This window comes from Crocodylus siamensis, chromosome 2 (genome assembly GCF_052110815.1).
Source record: "Crocodylus siamensis isolate JL-2025a chromosome 2, ASM5211081v1, whole genome shotgun sequence".
NCBI classification, from domain to species: Eukaryota; Metazoa; Chordata; order Crocodylia; family Crocodylidae; genus Crocodylus; species Crocodylus siamensis.
In genome coordinates, this window is record NC_143396.1 from 68,071,520 (window position 1) to 68,098,364 (window position 26,845).

Genomic DNA, 26,845 nt, shown 5'->3' on the forward strand with positions numbered 1-26,845 from the left:
GAGTGACATCACTCATTTTGTCTCAAGGTTTCTTCCATTTCACACTTAATTTGTTGACTTGTTTTTATTGTTAAGAATTAAGAAAGAGAGTCATGAACACAGAGTTACTTACTGTAAAGCAGGGGTGTCAAATGTATGTCCTGCAAGCCAAATATGGCATGGGTTACCAAGGGCCCACCAGAAGTTGGGGGACATGGCTGAGTGGGGGGAAGTGGTCTGCACAGAATCCTGGGTTCTTGGGCTCCTATGATCATGGTGATAGGAGGTAGGAGGGGGAGAAAGGAGTGATATAATCCCAGTCACCCTCCAGCCTCTTTGCCCATTGTCACTGTTGCAGCCCTACTTCTGGCCACTGGCCCAGCTGCTGCCCCATGCTGGAACTAAAGCTGCTGCCACTGCACAAGGCATGCAGTGGCAGCAGTGGCTCTAGTTCCAGCATGGGGCATGCAGCAAGTGCTGAAGATGCCCCATGTCAGAGCCAGAGCTGCCATTGCTAGAACTGCTGCCACTGCCACATGCCCCAGGCTAGAACCATCCCATACCCCAGGCTGGATCCAAGCCACAAGGAGCCTAGTGCTTTGGATCCAGCCTGGGGTACAAGGTGAATTTGATACCCTAACACTAAAAGACTGAATGTGTATGTTCAGTTTCTTGCATGAATTTTACTACCCCCCACCCCCCAAATGTGGATTTACATTGCACACTGTCCCACCATATTTCAGCCTATTAATCCCAGGGAGGAAATTAGGAGCCTTGAGAGTTTTCATAATGGTGCACCATTGAAAAACCATGCAGATGGGAACCTAAACACAACAACATGGTGTTGGACTAGATGACCCTCAAAGTCCCTTCTGACCTACCTACTGATTCAATGAGGCAATAAAGGGGAGGTGGAGTCTGCTTTTATTTTGCATGCTTCCCCCCCGCCCCGGCTTATGCTACTGCCTTTGTTTGTTTCCTGATAGATGGCACAATAGGGGTAAACTGTTCTGTACTTCAGCAAAATGACAGAAGATGGAAAGGTTCAAAAAGAGGCTACACTGGGGACTTTTCTTTATTCCTCACTAACATGCCAATTTTGGTAGAAATGCTTTGTCAAGGAGAATGGTCTCTCAGTAAGTCCTGGAAACGGTCAGACTGGCTTAATTAGATCTCTTTTGGAAGACTCCTTCACAGCTGAACACCCATCCCAACTGAACTGAAACTGACTATCCTTATCCTGTATGCAGTTCTTCATATCATGGTACTACAAGAATTGGAGAGACACAAAAGAATTATGAAACAGGGAAAGAAGTGAATTTGTCACTAGAGGGACTATTATGTCTTACTTCTGGTCAGCGGCAATCTTTAACTGGTTGAGGGAGGGGGTTGTCAAAGGGCCTACATTTTAAATATAAAAGTAGTTTGATTAACTTCCTTGAAGTTCTGAAGAAGCTGAAATGCAAGTCCAGCAGATTCCATGGATATATAAAAAGTCATATTGTCAGAAGGAATGGTTCTGAATACCACACAATACAAGTACAGTGTCTCTCTCATTTTATCTAACAGGGAATCTGAAAGTTATACAGTATATACAAACCCAAGCTTATCTATCTTGACACAAAGACATCAACTATCAGTATTTCGGGATCTTAGAATTTCTACTAATTTTTCCATACCGTGATACTGCAACCAAGAAAAAGTGACCTCTTCATGTCATAGCTCAGAAAATCTTGATAATAAGGGATCACCTTTCAAGTAGCAATCCCTTGAAATAGTCAAATCTTTTTATTTCGATTATGGAACAGTTATCTGATTTTGACTGTGGGAAAATACTAGAGCAATTTTCCTTTGCAAAGAACTCAAAAAGACACTACAGTTCCCATTTGAAATCTCTGGATTTATGTCAAGTTATCTGTAGATGTCTACACACCTAATACAACTAATATTGTGCAGCACCCTTAAAAGGAACTCATGGCATCCCAGGTTGCCACAGCACCCTGGTTAAGAGTCACTGCTTTAGTCTTCATTGCTCCTACCTGATCTAGAGAGCTAGGGAGACACTCCATGCTGTCTCTCTGTTCAGAGATGCTCTAAGCAAAACTTCTAAGGTTTTGCCTTTAAAACTCTCGCTGGGGTTCTAACAAAGAGAGATATTCCTCCATTCACTAATGGTGATAAGCTTGGAGACGTTGCTCAACTTACATTGATCTGTTTCAGCTACCTATAAATGGCCTCAAGAGTCTGTGAGCAGTAACCAAGGGTCACTAGCCAGAATCCCAATATTCCATTCCTAAAGGCAATCCAGAGCACCTCCAGCAAGGCAGCAAGGGTCAAAGAAAATTTACAGCTCAAGTCAGCCTAACAGGACAACCAGAGAAACCCCTGGATGTAGCAGGAAGCACACATTCTTTTTGGTCGATGGAAAGCATCAAACCACCCAGCCAAACATCTTTTGACTCAGTCAGAGTCAGCAAGGAACACAGCAATTCCAGTGTTGCTAAAGCTCACTCCATGCTGTGCCTTGTCAAGAATCAAAGTACTGGTATGTCTATGGCTCATCCACAGCATAACAAGCACATGTGAGATCTGGTATTTGTGAGTTATTTTTCTAGACCAGTACTGTGACTGTAGAGACTCCCAGAATTTGGCTACAGGTGGGTAGTACTTAGGTGCCACTGCTTTACCTGCAAAATTACTCAGATCATTTTTCCAGTACGGTTTGTTCACAAGCCTAAAAACAAACAAACAAACAAAAATAAAGAATGAGTCAGCTTCACTTTTCCTAGTCCAGACAAACCCCTTATGTTTGGGATTAGGAAAAGCAATAGGGCATGGAGGGGGGCAAAGGGCATGTTTGGCAGAAGCTAGAAAGGAGTATGTGTAGCCTTTATGTATAAGCAACAGGAAACTGGCAAGCCAGGGTGCTGGGTGACTGAGCACACCTCAATAAATCTTTCATCGTTTATCACAGGGGTGGGCACAATATAGCCTGCAGGCCGCATCCAGCCCGTGAGGCTGTTCTATCCAGCCCGCAGGGCCCCTACAAATATTTGGAAAATTAATATTTCTCTGCCCTTGGTTCCTGTCAAAAATGACAGAAACCAAGGGCAGTAGGACCCAGGGGAAGCCTGGTGGGCTCCAACAACAGTGGGGCCCACCTGCCCCGCAACCCCAGCCAGAAGCCCCAGCCCGGGACTCCTGGGCTGAGAGCACATGGCTGCCCTGGTGCGGGAAGCTCATGTAAGTGGGGGGGGGATGACCCAGGGCAGGGAAGGAGCATGGAGGGGGGCGAGGCAGCCCCTCCCTGCCCATGCCCGGTGCTCTGCACTGCAGCAGCTTGCAGCCCGCGTGGGCCTGCCTGTGCCTGCTCCAGACAGCCCCAGGCAGGCTGCAAGTGGTTGCAGTGAAAGGAGCCAGCCATGGGGTGGAGCAGCTGCTTTTTCCCCACCCCCTCTGCACTTAGCACCACCTTGTAACCTGTGCCTGCTCCGGACAGCCCCACACGGGCTGTGAGTGCCTGCAACGTGGGGCACTGGCCATGGGGCAGGCAAGGGGCCACTTTTCCCTGTGTTCAGCACCAGCTTCTTCCCTGCTGGCAAGCAGGGGGTCAGGCTGTGTGCTGTCCCCTACCTGTACCACAGGGCTGGGGGGCACTGGGTGTGAGCAGGAGGGATCCAGTGGGAACACAGGGCCTGCACCAGTGTCCCAGAGCCAGTGCTGGTGGGGCCCAGAGCAGGGTGGCAAGACCGCGGGGTCCCAGCTGGCCGGGGCTCTATGGAGCCAGGCCAGTTCCCCCCTCCCTGCTGGTGCAACTCAGCCCAGCTCCACAGACCCCTGCCAGCCTGTGCCTTGCTTCGGGCCCCACCGGTGCTGACCCTGGGACATTGGTCCCAAGATGGTGACCAGGGGCGGGGCTACCCACGCAGCTCTCAACAGCCTGCCAAAACTGGGTAAGCGGCCCGGCACACAAAATAATCGTCCGCCCCTGTTTTATCACAAACAGTTCACAAAGCTTCATACCTGAGCTTAGGCGAAACATGAATGTCCGACAAGGAAAGTAGCAGCTGTTTTGACAGTGAAGACAAGACTCTGCCACCTAGCCAAACCTTCTGGGTTCAGAATCTCTTCATAACCATTTTCTCCTGCTTCTCCTAGGGATGCAGGAAAATGGCATATGTATATCATCTTTAGGATCCCTCCACAAATGTTAACGTGATGTTATCTGCACTCTACCAAAAATCTGCCTTGCTATATTCTTGTGAATTCAGTTATTATACATCCACTGTAGTTAGATAGACATCTATGGGTGTAGTGCCTTCCATCTGATCCCACTGTAACTATTTAATTTGTCTACTCTGTTCTACTCTAAGGTAAAGTTAAAACATTACAGCATTAAACCTATATCACTCAGGTTTAAAGTAACAGCTGTTTACCTTTATTATATCTGTACAGGAGCAGACGGATGAAACAGTTACTTCAGTTTAAATGATGCACTCCCCAAACAGTAAGCCCTCCCCTCTCCCTTAAAATGATATACTTATATCTGTCCACAGTGTAGGTTCCATTTAAACTGGAAATTTTACATTGAATTCTCAGATTAGGAAAAAATAAGGGTGAAAACTGTTACCAGAAATAATCATAGACTGAATAATAATAATAAGACTGAAAAGGACCACATAAAGTCACCTGGCCTATGTGACTGAAAAGGACCACATAAGGTCACCTGCTCAGGGGAGCCCAACTACCTGTTCTAAACCCTTGCAAATAAAACAGCTGTCTAATCTACTCTTAAAATCTGCTAGTGATTAATATTCCACAGCTTCTCTAGATACAAAGTCCTCATAGTTAAAAAATTTCTTCCTAATAGATCATTTAGATTTCCCAAGTGCAGTTCAAGCCCACCACCTTTTTATCCCTGTGCCATCTGGGCACAGAAAACAATAGATCACTATCCTCTTATCAAATACAAGATGACTGTTATAAACCTGTATCATGCCTACCCCTATATGTCTACTCAATTTTCAAATTAAATAATCCCATATCTTCCAACCTTTCCATGCAGGTTTTCTAAATCTCTGGGCATTTTTATTGTTCTGCTCTGAACTCTTTCCAATTTATCCATATCTTTAAGCATGCACCCAAAATTGGAGATTTCAGAATTGCTGAACTGAGTAGAAGAATCATTTATGATTTGTATATGATACTTTAATATATCACAGCGTGTTAATCAGCTTTTTCTGCACTAATATTATACTGTTCACCGATTCAGCTTGCGATCCACAACCCCCAGGTTCTCTTCTGTAGAACTGCAGTATATAGTCAGTAGGGGTGTGCGAAGCGGGCCATATCTGATTCAGATTCATCCCAAATCTGAATCAAATATGGGGGACAGTGATTCAGGGGGACAGTGATTCGATTCTCTGATTCAGATCACTGACCCGATTCGATTTGGCCAAATCCAAATCTGAAGATTCGATGCCGATTCAGAGAATCAGCGATTCGGCCATAAACACAACTTTAAATGGCTTTTCTACATATCTTGAGTTACCAGGCATGGCTTGTGAACGCTGTGATGGTGGGGCAGATGGACTATCCCACTGGAGTGCGGCGGGGGGAGAGGGGTGTCCCTGCGTGCTCGGCAGTGGCCCCATAAGTACTTCTGGTCCACGTCCAGGTCTGCCGCCAAGTGCACTGGGGACCACCCCCCCCCCCGGCGCTCCCATGGGACACTCCATCTGCCCCACCATCTCAGCGTTCATGAGCCACCTGGTATCTTGAGGTATGTAGAAAAAAAATAAAGCTGTGTTTATGTTAAATCTCAGAATCGATTTGGAGGGTTTCAATTCAATTTGGAGAGATTAAGGGGTCTCCTGATTCCATTTGGAAATACAGCTGCTGAATCGCGCTGAATCTCCGCTGTATTGAATCAGCGACCGAAGCTTCGCACAGCCCTACTAGTCAGTCTTTGTCCATTTAGTATTTGTGTATTTGGTTATTCCTTCCTATGTGTAATACTTTGCACTTGTCCTTAATAAATTTTGCCCAATTTATTTCAGACCACTTTTCAATTGTTTACCCATGAAAAGATCAAGCTATTATTACCTTTGTTTTTTGAGATAGCCACTCTGTTGTGAGTACTTTACAAAACAGTGGAGAAACCACTGCTTTAACTAGGACATACCTTTCCACTTCATCCTCTGGAGGTGCAAAAAATTCACTTAAAGCATATAATCAAATGTTATTTAATATCTTAAAAAGTAACACAATCCAAAATGGATATTTCACACAACACTACATAAACAACATGAACACAATATTACTGTATGGAGGGACTTTCAAATATAGACTTACAAAAATCCCTGTCCTTTTTTCCTTTAAATTATTATACTAAGCATGACAAGTAATCATCATTTACAATATGGTACACTGACACAATAAAAACCATGTTACAAATGTGCTGTTATAAATCAGTAACATTAGGGAAGACATTTCATGAACTGTAATTATTTCATATGAAATACTATACAATATAAACAGAACATCCATCTTGGATGACCTTTACAGCAACCAGAGACCAAGTAATTTTTAATTTTTTTCAGTGCAAACACATTTATACAAGGCAGTCTTGGCTGCAAAACTCCCTTCTAACATACAGTAAGTCCCACTTGCATTTATTATTTCACTTAAACCTAATGCAACAGTCACATTCAGTCACTCTTAAAAAATTACCTGCAGAATTATGATCCCTTTAAACTCAAATCTCCTCTACATAGAAAAGTAATATCTGTGTCAATTACTCTAAGGGCCCTATTCAGACCTTTCATACTTACGTGCGAATATCCTTTGGGTGGCTCTATCCACAATACAACAGGAGTGCATTATACTGCACTGAAATTTGCCCTTCCTAGGCGCAGAAGAGATGGTGATTGTGTTAGCATCCAGGTTGGGAATAAGGAGTTGCTGACTGTGCATTTCACTACAGATTTCATACCTAGCCATAGGAGAAGCACCTACATTTTAAACTTGTCAATTTTTCAAATCCAAACGTGTGGTCTTCTGCTCCTTCTACATATTTAATCCAAGGGGATGGAAACAAAAATCCTCAGCTCAGAACAGAGCTTCAATGGAGTTCATAGCTGATTCTAATTTAAGTTACATCAGGATAAATTTAAAGTGGAGTTATTCCTGATTTACGCCGACAAAACTGAAATCAAAAGTTAGAACGCTGCTACAAAAAAAGCAAAAATCCCATTTTTCTCACATACCAGCTTCATGCCAGAATAACTTCATTGACTTCATTTGAGTCTACTGAATATTCTGATGTATTAAACTACAGGATGATTATGTATATTATTACGGGCAAAATTTTAGATATCTATCTAATAGATAAGAAGTTAAGTAAAAAATACAGCATTTGTCTTTAATACTATACAGTCTTCTTCAGAGGAGCAAAGAGGGTTGTAAACTGAAGTGACATTAAATTGGAAGAGGACTATCTGTTTACTCAGTACAGCAATTTGAATGAACACCCTGGGAAAAAGAATGTAAAATGTATTTGAAAAACAAACTTTTAATTAGAATCACTATTTCTGGAACCACTGCTGGCTTGTGAACAGCCATATTACTACAGTGAACATTTTTGGCACTGCCAATTTAAAAACCCTCCACAGAACTGTAAACGACGTTTTCTCCTACGTTACTGAAATAAACACATCAGAAAAATAACTTTAGAATGTAAACATTAAACACTTTGGTTAAATATTTGTTATTCTCATGTCTTTTAAGGGAAAGAAAGAAAGACTGGTTCATAATCTGCCTTACAAACTCGGTGTTTAAGTGTGCCCTTGCATAAAATAGGGATAACAATAGGGATATTCACATCACAAACTTGTGAAGTTTAATTCATCTTTGTGAAATGCTTTGACATCCTCACATAATAGGCATAAGTGCAAAATATTATCAAGATTTGTAATGGGTGTCAAATACTGCTTTTTATATGACCTTTCAGAAAAGGCTGCTATTGCCATCAAAAGTAAGGGCAAAGTTTTAATTAAAAACTTTGTTTTCCAGTACATTTTACTTTTTAAAATGGGAGGTTGTGTGGAATCAAATAGTTACCATTTTCCTACAATTTTTGAATTGACATACACAAAGCAAAACTGATTAATCTAGTGACTGTGTACTAATTTACATCTGAACAATACCAAGGGTTCTGTGAAAGAGGTATTAATAAATCCAGGGATTGTAGATAAAATAGAGCTGCCATGGGTCAGCTGCCACTTATCTCCTTTGGTTTTTGAAAAATTTCTAGATTTTTTTTTTTAAAAGGTGGCTTGTTATTGGCTATTACTTAACAGCAAACCTCATTTTTACTGGAAGTCTGCCCAAGTTCTTGGTACAATGGGCACCCTGCCACACATTTTATTTAGGCTCCCAATGAAGTCGATTCCAATTTTATCATTAGTTTCAAAGGGAGTAAGTGCTCATGATGCACAGGCTTTAGAAAAGAAAGTGAACATCATTTAGATGAGAGTTAAATAACACATGGCTCAGAGAGCTCTTGCCATTTAAGGGAAGCCCTGATTTGATATGTTAGCATAAATGAAGGCAGAATAGGGCTCAGAGTGTTTGAAGGTTGGCAAGAAAATATCCGGCATGTCTTCCGTTAAACACCAAACTGCCAATCATATGATTGTTCAGATCATATGTAGATGTTCAAAATGTGTTAAATTATAGTTATATTTGACTCCCTACTAGGTAGAAACTTTAGTAGTAATGGAGTAAAGATGATGGAAGGTTTTAGCCTTCCATTCACTATGAACAAAATTATGTGGCTTTGTCAACATTTCAAATTATTCACCTGAAAGCCAAATTTAATAATATAAGGAAATCATGGCATTGAAAACATGATGACTTCATACACAAGCGGTGACACATAAGAGAACACCATGACCTAATGCTTCAAAAAGTTTTTAACCTTGCTTTTTACAATATACTTTTTTTTACGTTGCTGCATTTCATCAAATTCATGGAGGTAGTTATATGTGTAAAAAAAAATTACCATAAAAGTAACATGTTGTATTATAATACATAGTAAGTGTGCAAAAATGCCAACAGATTTGTGTTGACCCTTTAAAAGTTGAATACAACACAGATTCAACCTATTCTAATTCTGTAAACCTTTAAATTGATACATTAGAAGAATGATAGATAAGCAACCATGTAATACCAGGCTATGATTTCATCAAAGGATTAGGGTGACATAAAGCACTCAAGCTCCACTCTCGTGGTTTTGCTGCCAGAGCCTAAAGATGGAATTTCCTTTTAGTCCATTGTTGAGTTGTTGTTTTTTTTTTAAAAGAATTCAAGAGTAGAACATTTCTATTTGAAACTTCTGTTTACATTCCATATTTGAAGAGTCACATTAATATTGCTACAATGCCATGTCAACATTAATATGACGTGTCTGTTGATCTATGGAAACTTTCAGAAATCACATACAGTTTCTAGGTAGATACTATCATATTTTTTGGAATGATGTTTTTTGTATAAATGAATCAGAGTTTATAACAAAAATAAAAACTTCTCCAAAAGGTAAAACATGTCTTTGTTATTAACTTTTTAATACTGTAACTTGCATTTTCAGATCATCAGCTATAAATTAAGGTATTGTTTCAACATTTTTATTTACTGAATTGGTACATACTACTAAATGTCTCAAACAAAATCACAGTCAGCCACTGCATAGTATATAACAACAACTCCTCACAAAAAACCTGACTGGTGTCTGCATTTAATAAGCAGTCTTGGAGTTACATATGTAAGCAATAAGATGTGACAGTAAGATGCATTATTGGGTAATTATAGCATGTCTTGGAAGGTATGATAAGGCAAGAGGCTAAAGGCCAAGTGACTCGAACCAACCAAAAGCACAATAATTTCCCTTACATGCACTGAAAGGTCTTATTGCTCTTATGAAATGGAATTTATACATAAAAATAATGAAAACAGACTCATGCATTTACTGGGCGTTATAGAGCTAGGTACTGTATGATATACTTGACAGAATCAGAAACCAATTGTGTCCAGAGTTATAAAGCCATTTCATAAGTACCTAATATCCAACTGTCTAATATAAGGCTGTACTAAAAACTTCAGATGACCATATAGATCATGAGTGAAGCTCAAATGGTTTATACAGGTTATACATGTCACCAGAACCTGATGAAAATACTCTTTTAAAATGAACAACTGGATATAATACCTGGGTACCAACAAGTGACAGGCAACGTACATGTCAATTTGTATTCAACAATTTATACAGCTGATCATGTTTCTTAATATCTTTGTTTTTCTTACACAAACTTCTATCTCTTCTATTAAAAAGCAAATGTGGGGTCTTTTGAAGACAGTTTGCTGCAGTACAGGGCTGCATAAGTAACAGACTAGAACTTGGCCCTTTTTACCTAGAAATTACGCTTTTGATGTTTGACTATTTGTGACAGTTACTCCAGAATAATTAATATAATGTAAATTACTTTGGAGCAACAATTTAGGGTAGTACAAAGGAATATAACATACCTGCAGAATTAGGATGTTTTCTGTCAATTATATGGACACATTTAATTTCTAATAATATGCAATTTTAAAAAACTATGTTATTTCCCAATAAAATGCTAAATTGCAAATATTCTTTGAATAAAAAGCCTGAAGTTTATAATTCTCTAAATTTGTTCTTTGATAAACCACTACAACGTATGCTAGTCTCAATAGCCTAATTTAGGCACTCTATTTAAAAACTACATAAAATAGAATCACGTCCTTCCATTAGAAAGAAATCAACTCTTCAGGCCATATTTGTCATATGTATCATAAAGAACTTTTTTGTTCAAACAAATTATTTTTCCTGATTCTCTTATACCAGCAAGCTGGAATCTCAGAAGTGATAAGAATGAGACCACCATTCTTAAATTATTGATTTAAAAAAAACCCCCAAGAACAAAACCCTTTTATGGTACTCCATGCTGTGCCTCAACCACAGTTAAACTTTCCTTCCCTCCCCCTCTGCTGAATGACCTACATCCTTGTTTGGAATAGGGGGAGATTAAGAAGAAAGTTTTAGCAAGCATCTCTTACAATTTTACAGAAAAAAATAATGCAATTCCACCATAATTCTTTCCCATCCCACCTACCTAAAACATGATCTCTTCTCACTTGTTTTTATGGATTCTTGAAAAATTGTGTCATCAAATCTCACAGTGAAAATGACCGATGTATAAATAACTCACAGATAGAGCTGATGTCTTTCCTAGTTGCATTTTGCATTGTTTTCTCTTAAGGTGACCTTTGCTGTTTACTTTCAGCTGTGGCTCATTTTCTGAAGGGAAAGGATCAACTCTGTGACAGAATTTAGCCTCTGACAGGGCACATCACACATCTGTGGCATTTTTTTAATGGAGTTGGCAACTGCATGGACATTGAAAATGCAGATTACACTTACAGTGTCTAGACTTTCATATATGTGCTCAGTTACAATTAAGTGAAGCAAAAAAGTGTACATATTATATCCCTATCACTATTCTGTTGCTACAGAGCCGCAAATGTGAAAAGCAATACCTTGAAGTAAAGATTTCTTTGTTGCCCCTAGCCTACATAGCAGCACAGTTTAAGTAAACACTAAAACTGTGGTTGAGATGCTTGTTTTTTCCCCGAAGATGTAAACATCAGTCCCCAGTGTCGTAAACTTCGCTGTATAGGATGAGACAGAAGATCTGAGGCAGAATGATTATCAAACACTAGTAACAGAAGCTTGCAGGCAGTTAGCAGGTTTCTGCAGTTTTTCAGCTTCGCTTGTTGGAGGGTCTGCAGTTGCTCGAAAGCTGAATGTTGGACCTGCGCCACCATGTGCAGGACTTAGAGCTGGGTTTTGACGTCTGTTACTTTCAACAATACTGGAAGTGTTGGAAGCCAAGCTCTCACGAGTACTAAAATGGAAAAGAAAAAAAACACCACATACACTCATATATTACATACCTATATATCTATCTGGCAAAGGGGAACAGTGAATGGGGTGTTTTATAATAGGCTTCCTGTGTTTGTACGTAGTGTCACATCAATGAACCATCTCAGTTTGATGATTCACATATGTTCCTTCAAAATGGATTCCAGAAGTACTCACTAGTCACCATGTTATAGTACAGGTATATTACTAAACAGACCTGAAGTTGTCACACGTGGTTTGTACCAATAACAGACATCTGGATTTTTTATTCAGGCAAATAACTTTCATACTGCATTTGAAATGGTTTACCTTTCTTTCCAGGCTTGTGCACTTTTGCACAAAACAGTTTCACTGAAACTGCTCTCTGACTGCACTGAGCTACAAACATTACTGAACAACATGGCTGCCTCCTTTAAAGGACAAATTTGTACACAGGTAGATCTGGCCAAATAGAAAACTTTATTTGTTATTAAATGTGTAATATACCCAATTGTGGCACTTTCAAATTTTACTTCAGAGTGGAGTTTTGAACATGTGGAGTGTCCTCAATTCCCAGGACTAGGTTCTTAAAGAGCAATAGTTTTATTTCAGCTGCCTAACATAAAAGTACTTTTAATGCAAGAAACCAATCATCTAAGGGAATAGCTATGCATTTAGCAATTCTCAAAGTTAGGTCATTCAATAAAGGTTTCCAAATATGAATATAGGAGGCTAAATTAGCCATAATTTTTTGATAATATTGCCTATTGTATTTAAATCAGTTCTACTATTACTACTACTTCTGCATTATTTCTATTCTTTGGGGTTTTATCAACTAATGGCATTTGCAAGAAAATAGGTTGTGTTTTTAAAAAGTCATCTGCTCCTGTTATTTATTCCTCAACAGTGACCTTACTCCATTGCTGGCTATTTCATAGTTATTGGCTGTGTAGATACTTACAGTATTATAAAATGAGGCCTGAATACAGTTATGAAATAAGAAGCATGAACAGAGAAACTAAGAATCACTGATATCTTTTGGAAAACTTTGTGAGGTGTCTTCACAGGCAGCAGACATGCTTCCTCCAGGTCTCCTTTGCTATACCTACTCACTCTGAGAAGTACCAGTTGGCTTCAGTGGACACATGGTAAGACAGTACTCAAGGTGCATACTTGTATTATGTCATTTTTCTCTCTTCTTCAGTGGGAACAGATGCATGAACAACTGCCATTTTTCTTACTTATTTCTCATACAAAGTTGTGACATTCATTTTGTGACCATCATTTTTAACGTTGATGTCACAAGCTGATCATTACAAGTTGTACGACCCAAGGCTTCAGTGACAGTTCTGTGTGCAGTTCAATCTGGTAAGGATACAGTGAGTCTGGCAGAAGTTTTTTTTAACAACAACAACAAAAAAGGAGTTAAACTTTCTTCTCAAAGTCAAATTACCTTGATAAAATTCTTTACCAAAATCCTGTTAAAAGATATTTTTTCCAATTTGTCATCCTTTTGAAATGTGTTTTTCCTTTTATGATGTAAAAATAGTAATTTTTTTTCAGGTGTTCTGTACATGCTCTCTCAAAATCAATTTTTTTGTTGCATGATGGGAAAGGAATAATAATTTGTTAAATAAGGCTCAAGAGCTACATTCACTCTATCCTCCAATTACTTCAGTAGAACAACACTGAGAATGAAACTGAAAAAAAGTATCTAAATGTAGCTCCCTCAGACTTAAACTCAGAATAAAAATGTTTTGAAATATCTTGAATAAATCCTGGCTTAAATACAGCATTTTGACTACTCTATCAAATTTGACTCATGTTATAGACTCCAGTCAAAGGGATGCAAACAAGTAGATAATTTTTAAGTGAAGGAAATACAATAAGCTTACCGTATTTTTCGGACCATAAGACGCACCGGACCATAAGACGCACCCCTCCTGGAGCCTCAGTCTCCGCGGCAGCGAGTCCCTCCTTCAGACTCCTGCCCTGTCTGTTCCGGCTGGCCATTTTTATTGCCGGCTCCCGGCCACCGGCACGGGCGCTGGCTTCCGGTCTAAACAAGCGGCGGATGTCCCGCTCGGGCTCCGCCGCCTCCGCGGGCAAGCTCCGCCCCGTCTCCCTGGGACACACACCTTCGGACCATAAGACGCACCCTCGTTTTCCCCCCACTTTTGGGGGGGAAAAAGTGCGTCTTATGGTCCGAAAAATACGGTAATTTTAAAAGCTGACATTTTTGTTTTCTGTAGGGCTTGGCTGGCAGTATAATACACCAAATTTTTATGCTCAGGTGTCATGCTAGCTTAGCTTTCTTTGGGTCACAAATAGAAGTTTCAGCTTCCATACAAACAATGAGGGAAGATATGATCTCTCCTTGAACCAACTGAACTGCAAGTTTGGAATATATGATCCTACCAGTGAGTTAAGTAAAAGAAATGATTCATACACAACTAACCACTTGCCCAGCCCTGAAAAAACAGAAACAATTTGCACACTGAGCTAGACCAAATTTAAAACAGCAAGGTGAAAGTACTGCATATTTTATTTAAAAAAAATAAAAGATTTAAGTTTTAAAAGGAGAATACATGTAACCTCATACTAGCTGGAACGACTCTTCCTATAATGGAAAGTTGCTAAACTTCTACATAGCAGATGAGCTTAGTCAAAGGGACAAAAACCTTCCAAAAAGTTACATAAATTTGGTTGCTTAGACCAAGGTAAAACTTAAATCACTCTTCCTTCCTTTAGAATTACTTCCTAATATTTGCTCCTGTTATTGCTAAGGAAGTCCCCAATAATATGTTAAAAAATGAAATCACTAAAAACTTAATTTCTGTACTTGGTGGGGAAACAGGTACTACACAGAAGGGATACATCCTAACTTGCCATCAGAGGTTGGGAAGCAGGAGTGGTATGAAAGAGAACTACATTTCACTTCCAGTACCTGGTGCCGTGGAGCATTAGCTTTTCCAGATGAACTGCAACGACAGTGCAGGTCAAAGCACATACTGCCAACACAGTAAGAGGGGGGACAAAGAGATACTAAAGAAGATAGAGCCAATACAGCATGTGCTAAAGTAGAAAGCTAAAAATCTCCCTTTGTGATAATCAACCTACATCAGCAAGGCAGTCTGCCTAATTACACCAGCATCCTTCAGTAAGTATCAAAGCCAAAGAAGTTTTTTTCCATACTGAGACTATTTCAAGTGAAAGGACAATCTGGCTTTGTGTATGTAGACAAAAAATCTACACAAAAAGAGTCCTCTGCATACATCCTGAGGTCCTCTGCTACATGCACAGGAAAACAATTTTTATTAAAAAAAAACAAACACATAAGAACCATGTAAATAACTCAAGAGTGACCTTTAAAATTAATTTTATAGTCCTACCGTGGAGAATTGAACCCGCTGTCTACGGTAATGCTGCTGCTATCCATGCTGTCCAGGCGAGCTGAGTGTGTGGCTCTCTGGTTGCTGTTTTCAGTTTCCTTTGGGGTAAGGAGAGTAAGATTCTTCTCAAATTTTCTTTGTAGATCCCTTTCCTTTTCCCGCTCCAGTAACCACTGCATAGTGCCCACATCATCCCTGTTTTTTTCTTCCTCAGCATTTTTATTTGTTCCTTCCTCCGAGTCATCATCATCAGATACATTATAATAATCAAAGGAAGGTTCCTGGTTCCCAGCTGATTCTTGCTGTCTCTGTGAAATGGGCATAACTTGTGTGATGGAGGTTACTATAGCCTGTTCTAGTTTCTCACATCTGACTGGCAGTGTGTCAGAGGGTGTCTTTTGATGGGGTTTTAGCAGTGGGGCACTAGACTTGTGATAACTATTCACAGAGAGAGTATTATGTAGAGGTTTAAAAAGTGTATCTTTACTAAATATTTCTTTCCTTTTATCAAGGCTGCTTGATTCAGTGTTATGGTGCTGAGCCAGTCTCCCATTTGCAATTACTTCAGGACTTTGGCCTGCAACTACTGAAACAGTACTTGGGCCTTTTGGGGACTCCTCTTTGTGTACCCCAGGCTCTCTGGCTATGTGTTGAGACTGTCTTTCGGAGGGAGACATTTTTTTTATCCCATCTGTTGAAGTCATCGTGTCATGATCCTCCTTATTTTTTCCCAGTGGTGATGGAGCAGTAAGTACAGTCTCACTAGAAGTGTTGCACTGAAAATAGTCATCAATTGCTGATTTTGCTGTGCAGGAATTGAGCTCACTATAGGCCGGTAAATTCTCTGTAGGCTTGCTTTGTTCCATTAGACTACAAGAGCTGGGGGTTTCTACACTGCCACTAACTATGTCAGATATACATGTTTCTTTATAGTTTACAGATGAAATCAGAGCCCTTTGATGACTGAGTGATTGTGAAGGCCTTAAGGTACTGTCATCAATATATGTTTGGCTATTTGTTTGATCATCTGGACTACAGCCTTCACCCATGTCTTCAGGTGTACCTAAAGTAGAAGAACCCAAAGGTCCCTTGGAATTATCCATTGATCTAGACCTTTCCTTGGCCTTGTTAGATCTTTCATTTCTTGATCTTCTGTCTTGTGTATGGCTGTGGCTTCGATGGACCTTAGAGTGGGAACTTCCCCTTGAAGGTTCAGGAAAAGGCATCTCTGTTCTTCTTTTGGCCAGCTCACCAGATACATCCCATTCTGGTGTCATAGGAAAGTGAGACTCGATCATATTAGGATTGCTATGCATGATAAAATTATCTCCTTTGTGCTCTATTATGAAACAGCCCTCCCTGGGGGATCTTGTAAGAGGATCATAAAACTCATACTCCCTTTCAGCTGGTATATCCAAATGAGAACCATCTGAAGGATCTCCTTTGGACACCCGGCTCTTGCTGTGTGACCGAGATTTCCCATGAGACTTCCTGTGATTTCTACTCTTTTTGCTTCGCCCACTATGGTGAGCAGAAGATCCTGCTTTGCTTCTCTGAGCTTTTTCTTCTTCAAGTTTCTTCATCAGTGCAGTGTGCCTCATGACATTTTCCACAGTCAGATCTGGGTTAATACGCCTTATAATCTCCATTTCCACCTCTCTAGGTATAGTGGCAGGGGTGTCTTCATCCCTTAAAGGCCATTCCTCAGGAGGAAATTGAGCAGAAAAATTAGCCAATTGTTTTGCCTTATCCTTTTTAAAACTTAGTCGAAATAACTTTAGTCCAAATTTTTTAGACTGCTTTTCTACATCTTTAGGCTTTGTGAGTGTCTCTGCTTTGTAAGAAAAATTTACAGTACTTTTACTTTTTTCAGTAGGTGGTACCTGGCATAGTGATGGAGGACAATACGAGTCCTTACAGTCTTTTGCTGACTTCCTCTGCAGGGTGGATGCATGCATGCTGTGCATATCTTCTCTGCAACAATGGCAAGAGTCGCAGTGGTTTTTGGGTAAAGTTCGGTCCCTGACACATCCCGAGGTGGAGGGAGTTATAGTCCCTTGTTGTGGAGAGGTACACTGAGATCTGTCAGGTATCCTCTCATCCAAATGGTACCATTTGCTGTTAGTTCTTATGAGGGATGGTGTTATAAAATAAGTCTGTGGAGTCACAATGAAATAGCCATCTGGAGTTGGATATATTTTCCTTTCTCGTACAAGCATGTTCAAGGTGTGCCGAAGGATTTCAGGACTGGGAGTTGGAACACCTGAAAAACAATATTAAGTATATATGAAGAACAGTCTAAATCATGGAAAATCTACTTCCTCCACGCAAGAATGTCAGAGTTTTGCCAACACAAAAGTGAACAGTAAGTTAAGGAAATAATTCAAACAGAGCACACTGTTATTCATTCTTTTTTTTTTTATTCACTTACATTCTACACTTCAGGCATATGGATTAGTAACAAAATTGAAAAGATGACATTAATAGAACATATATAAAAAATGCACCAAATAACCTTTAGTTGCTTCCATAGCAGGCAACCTTTAAATGCCCAAATGAAATCTCTTTAAAGGAAGAATATTCATAGTTTCACAGTTGGTAGGGTCGGAAGGGACCTGAGCAGATCATCAAGTCCGACCCCCTGCCATGGGCAGGAAAGAGTACTGGGGTCAAACGACCCCAGCTAGGTGTCTATCTCGCCTCCTTTTGAAGACCCCCAGGGTAGGGGCAAGCACGACTTCCCTTGGAAGTTGGTTCCAGATCCTAGCCGCCCTGACTATGAAGTATGCCTCCTGATATCTAGCTTGAATCTACTCTCGGTCAACTTATGGTCATTATTTCTTGTTACTCCCAGTAGTGATCAGGGGAACAGGGACTCTCATTGCCTGCTGTTCTCCCCTGGCCAGTTTATAGACTGCCACCAGATCCCCTCTCAGCCTTCTCTTGTGGAGGCTGAACAGGTTCAGGTCCCGTAGCCTCTCCTCATAAGGCCTGCCCTGCTGCCTCCTGATCGTGCGAGTGGCCTGTCTCTAGACCCTCTTGATGCTGTCCATATCCCTCCTATAATGACTCCAAGATCCTTTTCTGCCTCTGGGCTGAGGAGAAGGGAGTTCCCCAGCCTGTAGGTATGCTGCTGGTTCTCTCTCCCTAGGTTCATTACCCTGCACTTGTCAGTATTGAATCCCATCTTAGTCTCATCCACCCACCCCTGTAACCTGTCCAGATCCAATTGCAGCCTGTCCCTCCCTTCTAGCATGCCCACCTCTCCCCACATCTTAGTGTCATCTGTGAATTTGAACAAGGTGCTTTTCACCCCTCATCCAAGTTGCTGATGAAGACATTGAACAGTGAGGGCCCGAGGACCAAGCCCTGGGGGACCCCACTGCCCATGTCCCTGCAGGTTGAAAATGACCCATCCACCACCACCCTCTGGGTGCGGCCCTCCAGCCAACTGGCTACCCATCTGACTGTGTAGGCATTGACACCACAATCTCCTAATTTTCTAATGAGAATGGGGTGAGAGACAGTGTCGAAGACCTTCCTAAAATCAAGAAAGACTATGTCCATTGCGACACCTGCATCCAAGGATTTTGTGACGTGGTCATAGAAGGCCATCAGGTTGGTCTGACAGGACCTGCCTCTAATGAACCCATGTTGGTTGCCCCTAAGCATAATCTCCCCTGCTGGCCCCTCACACATGTGCACTTAGATAATTTTCTCAAAGAGCTTCCCCAGGACGGAGGTAAAACTAACAGGCCGATAATTTCCTGGGTACTCCTTCCTCCCTTTTTTGAAAATGGGGACCACATTGGCCCTTTTCCAGTCCTCTGGCACCTGGCAAGAGCCCCACAAGTGCTTGGAAAGCTGTGCCAGGGGTCCCACAATGGCCTCTGCTAATTCCCTCAGCACTCTGGGGTGGAGATCGTCCGGACCTCCTGATTTGAACATGTCCAGTCCCACCACAAGTTCCCTGACTAGGTCCTCTCTGACCCTGGGCCTGGCTGTGCCTCCCCTGGGACCACTGGGGATCCTGGTGAGGGGGATGACCTGGTCCCTGCTCAGAAAAATGGAGTCAAAGAAATTGTTAAATAGGTTATCTTTGTCGTCCGGGGAGACCACCAGATTTCCTAGCGTGTCCTACAGAGGCCCCGCGTTACCTTTTTACCTTCTATGTATTTAAAAAAGGATTTCTTGTTATCCTTGATCTGGGTTGCTAGTCCCAGTTACATCTCCGCCTTGGCCTTCCTAACAGCCCCACTACAATCCTAAGCAACCAAGGTATAGTCCTCCCTGGTGATGGCCCTTCCCTTTCATTGGGTGGACATCTCCTTTTTAGCTTTGAGACACTCCTGGATGCTTTTGGTGAGCCATGGGGGCTTTTGAGCACTCTTGCCCCCTGTGTTGGGATTGCCACCCTTTGGGCTTGGAGGATCGTCTCCTCCAAGAACGACCACTCTTCAAAGGAAAACAATGGATTTTTGCTATTATCCTAAAAAAACTATTTATACCCCAAGTTATGAGTGTAATGCTTATGATTTACAGCAAAGTATGTAAAAAAAAAAAAAAAGGTGTTCACCTCTTTTTCCAGAGGCCTAAAACATTTTTCAAATAAAACACAATAAAAACAATCCAAGAAAACCTCATTTAAAGCAGCTCAACAAGCATGACCTTTCCATCAAACACTCCAAATCTACCAGGCTCCTTTAGCCACTCTGAAAAAAAAAAGAGTATTTGAATTATATTTTACTGTTTTAGCCAAATAACTGCATCAATTGTGGTGGATGTTATTTATATAGTTTAAAAAATAAATAAATAAATAAATAAACAAAAAAAACCAAACTACCCAGAAGCATTTCCTGGCTTTTTATATGGCATGTGATGAATGCATGCCTCCTTTTTGATTATAAGTTACTGCCTCCTTTTTTATAATATCCACAGTAATCATGCTGAACCTGATCCCAGATCTACTGATGTCGCTAAAACACCCTTGGATTTCTGCGATGCAGAATCAAGTCCACAATACTTTATTCAATATCAAAAAGTACATGTTGATATTCAGTACAGAGGAACAATTTGGTTTCCCACTAGACCTAGAGAAATAACAGATGTTATGTTCGCTGGGAAGTTTAAAACCAACAAACAAGCAAACAAAAAAAACAGAGGATAAACAAATCTTGGTTTGAGTCCAAGTGAAAATGAAAATTCAAAATTTCTTGTGAATAAAAAAGATGGAAAAAAACCCTATTTTGGCTCAAGTGACACATTTAGTTCAATCCAGACACACACATTTTGTTTACATGTGATCTCTTAGCAGTTTATTATTTCTTAAAATAAAATTAAAGGAAACATCTAAATACACAGCCTCTAAATACATGGTTTTGAATAAAAAATGAAAATGCTTTGCTTAAAAATCATTTATGAAATGTTATTATTTTGTTTGAATGTTGGAGTTAGTTTAAACAAACAAACCACCAAAAATTATTCAAGTTTTGCAAAACATTTAAATGTTGCCAAATCTACAATTTTTTATCAAAAAATATTTTAGCTGAAAATTTTCTTCCAGCTCTAATTGCATGCTAAATGCATGTCCTCGCTGGCAGACTGTAGGAATAAGGCCAATTCCACACCCAGGTTTCAGAGCTTGGAGCTTGCTGGTTCAACTTTGTTGCTTGGTGTTTGCAAACAGCAGGATAAAAAGCACAGGGGCAGCTCAGTGAACCATTTACTGTCAAATGCTAGCATGCTGTCATGGCAGAAATAAGACTTCAAACACTGCTCCATATTTTGGAGGTTTGTGTGTTAAATTTCTTACCAACTAATCTAATCTGTAAATTTATAAAGCTTGAATTTTAAGGGAAATTCCAAAAGAAATGGCCCTGTACTTCACCAATACTTTTTCAATTACAAAATACATGCAGTAGACCTTAGTTAACAGCCACTGTTGGTATGGTCTATAAGTATAGAAGATTAGATAATTTAAAAAGGCAGCAGGAAGAAAACACTTACAGGTTTCCCTCGCTTTATGCTGTATATTCATTCCTGGAAAACAGCACATAACTCAAATTTGCATAAAGGGAAGCCACTTTGCAATGTAACAAATAGGAATATGTTCCAAGACATCAACTGTACTGACCTCCAGACACATTTCTGCCACTTTTACAAGACAATTTTGGTACTCACCAACAGCAGACAGCACACACAAGCACAGGGCATTATCATAATGGGGATGGCAACTAGAGAAACATGTTGCAGACAACGAGTGAGGAGCACAGATTCACACAGCAGACTATATTTTGGTGCACATCACTCCCACAATGCAATGCACAAAGCAGCTGACTGTGGCTTCCACCACACTGATCACATATGAGTGAATTTACCTCACATATAAGAAATTTTGGTGTAAAAAGTGGGAATTCACTCTTAAGCCATGACCCATACAGAACCTGAATAAAGCAAGAGAAACTTGTATATTTCATATTGACACAAAAATTTCTGTTGCCTGTTTCTGCTTAAAGCATTAGAGAATTTACTCAAGAGCAGTTCCTTGCTGCAAGCCAGTCAACTCTGGGAATAGCAGGATGGGAGCAAAGTTTCAAGTAAAATTTCTGATCATGCAAGTTAAACTGGCTTAACTTCCTCCTCAGGTCGATTTACAGAAGGAGCCCTACACTACTGAATAAGATAACAAGGGACAAAGCCCAGGACTGGTGTGGCCAACCTGTGGCATGTGTACCACAAGTAGAATGGGCAGCCTGTGTGGGGTACAGCAGATTAGTGAGGGGACAGGCAGCACAACGGCAGATAAGGCAGGGAGCAGAAAGCAAAACAGATTGGACAGGGAAAACAGGGAAGGGCATAAAAAACAGAGCAGCAGACCAAGCAGGGGAAAGGGATTGGAGTGGCATTTAAGGAAGATGCGGGGCTAACTTGTGGCACAGCTTTCAAAAAGGTTGTGCCTATTGGCCTAGAATACTGCCTAGAAAGCTTTTTGTTAACATAGGATTTTGTACTGATTTGCCCGTAGGGCTCCTTATTTGGGATCCATAATCCCAAATACAGGTAAACAATTCCCACCTCTAGTCCCGATGAGCTTTATGTATTACATTTTAATTAGTACATTTAATTTTACTGCCAACCCTACTGAAGAACACCAAGGTTGTCAGCGACAAACTACCCAAGAAACATGGAGTAAGGGAAACTGAAGTGAATTCCAGATCAGAATATATTCCCTTCCTTGCGATGAACTGGATAAGACCTTGGCACCGGTATTCCTATGCCATGGACCCAAAGAAAGGCAATCTGCTTACAACTGGAGCCGGACTGGGAGACCTCTCCTGCATCCTGATCTGGAATTCAGTTCAGCTTGTCTTACTCCACAATTCCCAGGAGGTTTGCCACCGACAACCTCAACGATCCCAGACAAAGGGAAGGTCAGGAGGATAAAGAGGCAAACAAGTTTCTACTTCTACCACAGAATATTCCTACAGGCCTAGTTAGTGTTAACTGCTTGCATTAGTCAGGAGAGAAATTCAGGGCCCTAGCTTCCTTTCAGTGCCTGTCTATAATATGGCTTAGTGGCATAAAGCTTTGACTTCCTAAAAGCCCCGTCTCTCCCCTGCTCTGCACAGCCTTCTGCTCCCCCAGATGAGACAAGCATGTATCCATTAGAAATTCCTAATCCATTCTACTTGACAGCTTTCTGCCTACTGCTACAGTTTGGACAGCATCTTTATCTCTTTCACTCAGAAGCCGCTGTATTGACCAAAGACGTGGATCTTGTCCACTGGGAGGTAGAGCTCAGAATAGTGTAAGATGAGTAAGAAAACACAGGCATCTATTTTTCTCATTAGTTTAGCTGTGCATACATTAGTTTATCTTGTAGCAAAGGATTAGCTGGGATGAGTCATCCCTTTCAAATGAGGGACACTGAGCAGAACGGAACATCCAGCTGTCATTCAGCCCCTGAAGATCTCTATTGCTCTCCCCCTCTTATTTTTAGAAAGATGCACTTCTTTTGCATAAATCTGCTAAATAAACAATAAAGCAACAAAAACATTGGTTCATGCACACTATAAACTCTTTTGCACAGAATTTCCCATGGCCTTTTCAGTCAACATTTTAGCAAAATGTAACTTTAAAGTTTCTTAGGGAAGTGATTATACCCCTTTTTCACATAGTAAAAGCTCTCTTGCATAATACACACTCTTAATAGGAGCTTCTAAAGTGCATCTTGCCAAAAGAGGACAAAGTAAAGGGTCTCTCTCTCTTCTGGATATGGAGAACATTACAATGAAAATGGTAAGCCACCACTGGTCTAACTTTTATTAAAACAAATTCAAACGTAGGCCAAAGTTTCTGTATTTTTGGCCACTGTAGCTGTACACATATTATTTCCATGCCAACCTCAGCCTTGCTAAAGGTTTGACAATAACAGACAAGGAATACAGAACTTAAATAAAGTCCTTCAAGTAGGGGTGTCCCCTACAGAAGCCAAACCTAGGCCTTCTTTGTGGATCAAAACCTACCTGTTTCCAGGAGCAGGGTGAGTGGCAGTGGTGATAATGATAACACCCCTCAGCTGCCCAAGCCTCGCGAGTCAGCTAAGGGAGCCGTGGGGGTTAATGCCACTGTTGCTCACCCTGCCACCACCAAAACGAGTCCCCAGTGGAGCTCTGCACCCATGAATTTGGCAGTGGGATGAATGATGGTTTTATTAACCCCCATGGTCTCTTGACCACAAACAGTGGCATTTGTTCTTGCTGCCAAATTCCCAACCCCTCCAAAAGACCTGAGGGCCAGATGGCATGTCTCTGTAAGCCACATCCAGCCTGTTGGCTACGTATTTGACATCCCAGGCTTAAATAAACCCATTCCTTGGTACCATGGTGTTGGATATATGGTAAATTCTCCTGTACCTGCTTTCAGATGTTACATGGATTGAAAGTTTTTATTATTGGGTTATAATGGAAATGTCCCAGGATTGATATGAACACAAGTTCACATGCTATAGCAACACAGGAGTGGGCAGAAAGGAGAACTAAGAATCCTGCCCCTAACTGAAGGAATGTGTTTGAATTCCTTATGCTTGCCCTTGTTGCCAGTGGCAGAGAGCCAGACTCTCTCTGCGCTCTTCGTTTCTCTATGCATGGTCCAATTCTGTTCCTACTGAAGTAGCAGGGTGAGGCAGAGGCCATGTTCTCCTTCTGCTTCCAGAGGTATAGCTTATTACCAGAGCTGATACTAAAGGGCAGCCCCTCGAAACTCTTTACCCTGAATTCTATTGTCTTAGAGTACCTTTATCCTTGTTCTTTATTTTGCCTTTCTTAAATATTTTAAAAAAAGGAAGAAACAAAAGAAGAGACTCCCCCATCCCTCACGTCAGGAGCTTTATGAAAGAGTTATTAAAGGAGACTGAAGTGGATTCTTTGACACTTTTATGGTCTGTCATGCAATATGTACTCTAAAAGCATTTTAAAAACAACCATCTGTATTATAGGCCCAATAAGTGGTGTATGACCATAATGACTAAAAGTGTTGTGCAAAGGATCTTTAAATACGGATTGCAATGCAGTGAGATTGGCTGACTCACTTCTATGGCTACAGAATACACTATGTAACATCTTAAAAATAAATAATAAGCAGTAAATAATTTTCCAACCTTCTCTCTCCCCTCTCTTACTTAAAATTATTTTCCATGCACATCTAGTGGAGGTGGGGAATATCTCTCTATCACATTCATCTAATACACAACCCCTAGGGTCTGCATACAGTTGCAGCAACGGTGGATGGGATTTCTTGGAGTCCAACACCATATGCCAAAATTAGCTGAAGGTTTCATTATGATTGCCTCTGAGGCACATTAGTACTTATAAGTCCATGAAATGAGAAACAGATCCAGAATTGAATTTGGCTTGTGCATGGCAGAAGAGAGCGCTGATATGACGCTGGCTCCCATCACTGCTATTTTAAATATTTCTGCAAATTGGACAGCTTAAGTGATTATATGATAGCAGGAGATGTAGCCCTGCTCATATCCTAGGCTGAATGAATATATAGCGTAAGGCGAAAGAGTTTGTTCAGACCAGGAAGTACTAAACATCAACTTACTGTTCTTACTTCCAAATAGTTTAATTTAATATTCAGATAGTAAATGTAAATCAGAGAAAAATGTGAAGAGTAACTAGCTGCAAAACTACTAAAAGGTAAATCTCTTTGCTTCTTTTAAAATTAATACATGTCTGGCCCTTTCTTTCCATATCTATTATTTCCTCTTCTCTCTCAATTATTTGTCCTCTCAATCTGTTTCCTTTAGCTGCTTCATTTTCTTCTCTCCATATCAACTATGTTCATCCCTCCATAACAGCTGCAATATATTATTGTATTTCATTTCAAACTTGAAATGAGCAGAGTTTGTAACATACTGGAAGACTCCCAGTCAATGTCAGCACAAATATATGACAGAAGTTGTCTGGATAAGGACAGCCCTCTGCCTGCATTAGTGATTTTCACATGTACCAGTGGAAGGTCAAAGTGAGACTCAAGTAAATAAAAAAAATAAAAACCAGAAAGAAAAAAAAAGGCTTGTTTCATAGGAGTTAACACAAGAAACTCTAGTATGGAAAAAGCTAGGAGGTGGAAATGGGATCCATTTATTTAGGTTATCACACTGTGCTCATTGCAGCAGTATCTGGGCACCTTCCAGGGTGAAAAAGATAAATGCAGTGACAAAAACCTGTGAAGCAGAGATGAGAAAGACTGGTCCTGTTCCCAAGGAAACCTTTGGCAACACTCCCATCGATTTCACTGGGAACAGGACTGGGCCTGAAAGAGAAAAATGAGTCAAGGCTTTCTAAAACATTCTTTAAAAAATGAAATCCCCATTAACCACTAAACAGCCTTATTCACTCTTTTTCAAATGAGGGGCCAAGGGGCTTCTTGTTGCATCAAACCGCTTGGTTATTCTGAGTACAGTAGTCCAAGTAGAATGATTTACATATTCACCGTATAATTACTGGAAAATAACAGTACAGTGATTATGAAAGTCTCTCTAGTTTGACTAAATAATAACAGCTGTCAGCCAACCAGAGTGCAGGAATTTTCACAATGCTGAGAGGTGACTGTAGGTTGTTGATACAAAAAATACGTATCTACAGGTTTGCCCCAAGATTTCAACAATATGATTCACTCCTTCCTTGAATAGGTACACAGGTAAATGCCATGTCACAGATATCAAAGAGCTTTGCAGAACTGGGGAAAGACGTTAGGTCTTGCCAGAGATCACAGCAAATCACTGGCATATTTAAAAATAGAAACCAGATCTCTCAGCTGCTCAATGGCTCCGTCTTCCCCTTAAAAGATGCAGCTAATGCATCCAGGGTTAGGATTCATATGTAAATCCTCCCATCACCTCCAGGAACCATCCTTGAAGTGGGCCAGTCTCATTTCCCACTTGCCTCACTTTTCCAGTACACTGAACTGAACTGAACAACAG

General features: G+C 40.6%; 1 protein-coding gene across 6 annotated transcripts in view; it reads right to left on the reverse strand.

Moving 5' to 3' along the window:
- Window positions 1–6,208: 6,208 nt before the first annotated feature.
- The window catches only part of STOX2 (storkhead box 2), a 262,892-nt gene continuing 242,255 nt past the window's right edge, over window positions 6,209–26,845 (reverse strand). For all 6 annotated transcript variants that reach the window (XM_090036116.1, XM_090036117.1, XM_090036121.1 and 3 more), the window contains 2 exons: window positions 15,355–17,617; window positions 6,209–11,966 (listed from right to left, as the gene is read on the reverse strand). In XM_090036116.1, the coding sequence (XP_089892242.1) occupies window positions 11,771–11,966; window positions 15,355–17,617 (2,459 nt within the window). In that variant the 3' untranslated portion in view covers window positions 6,209–11,770. The remainder of the gene's footprint in view (window positions 11,967–15,354; window positions 17,618–26,845) is intronic.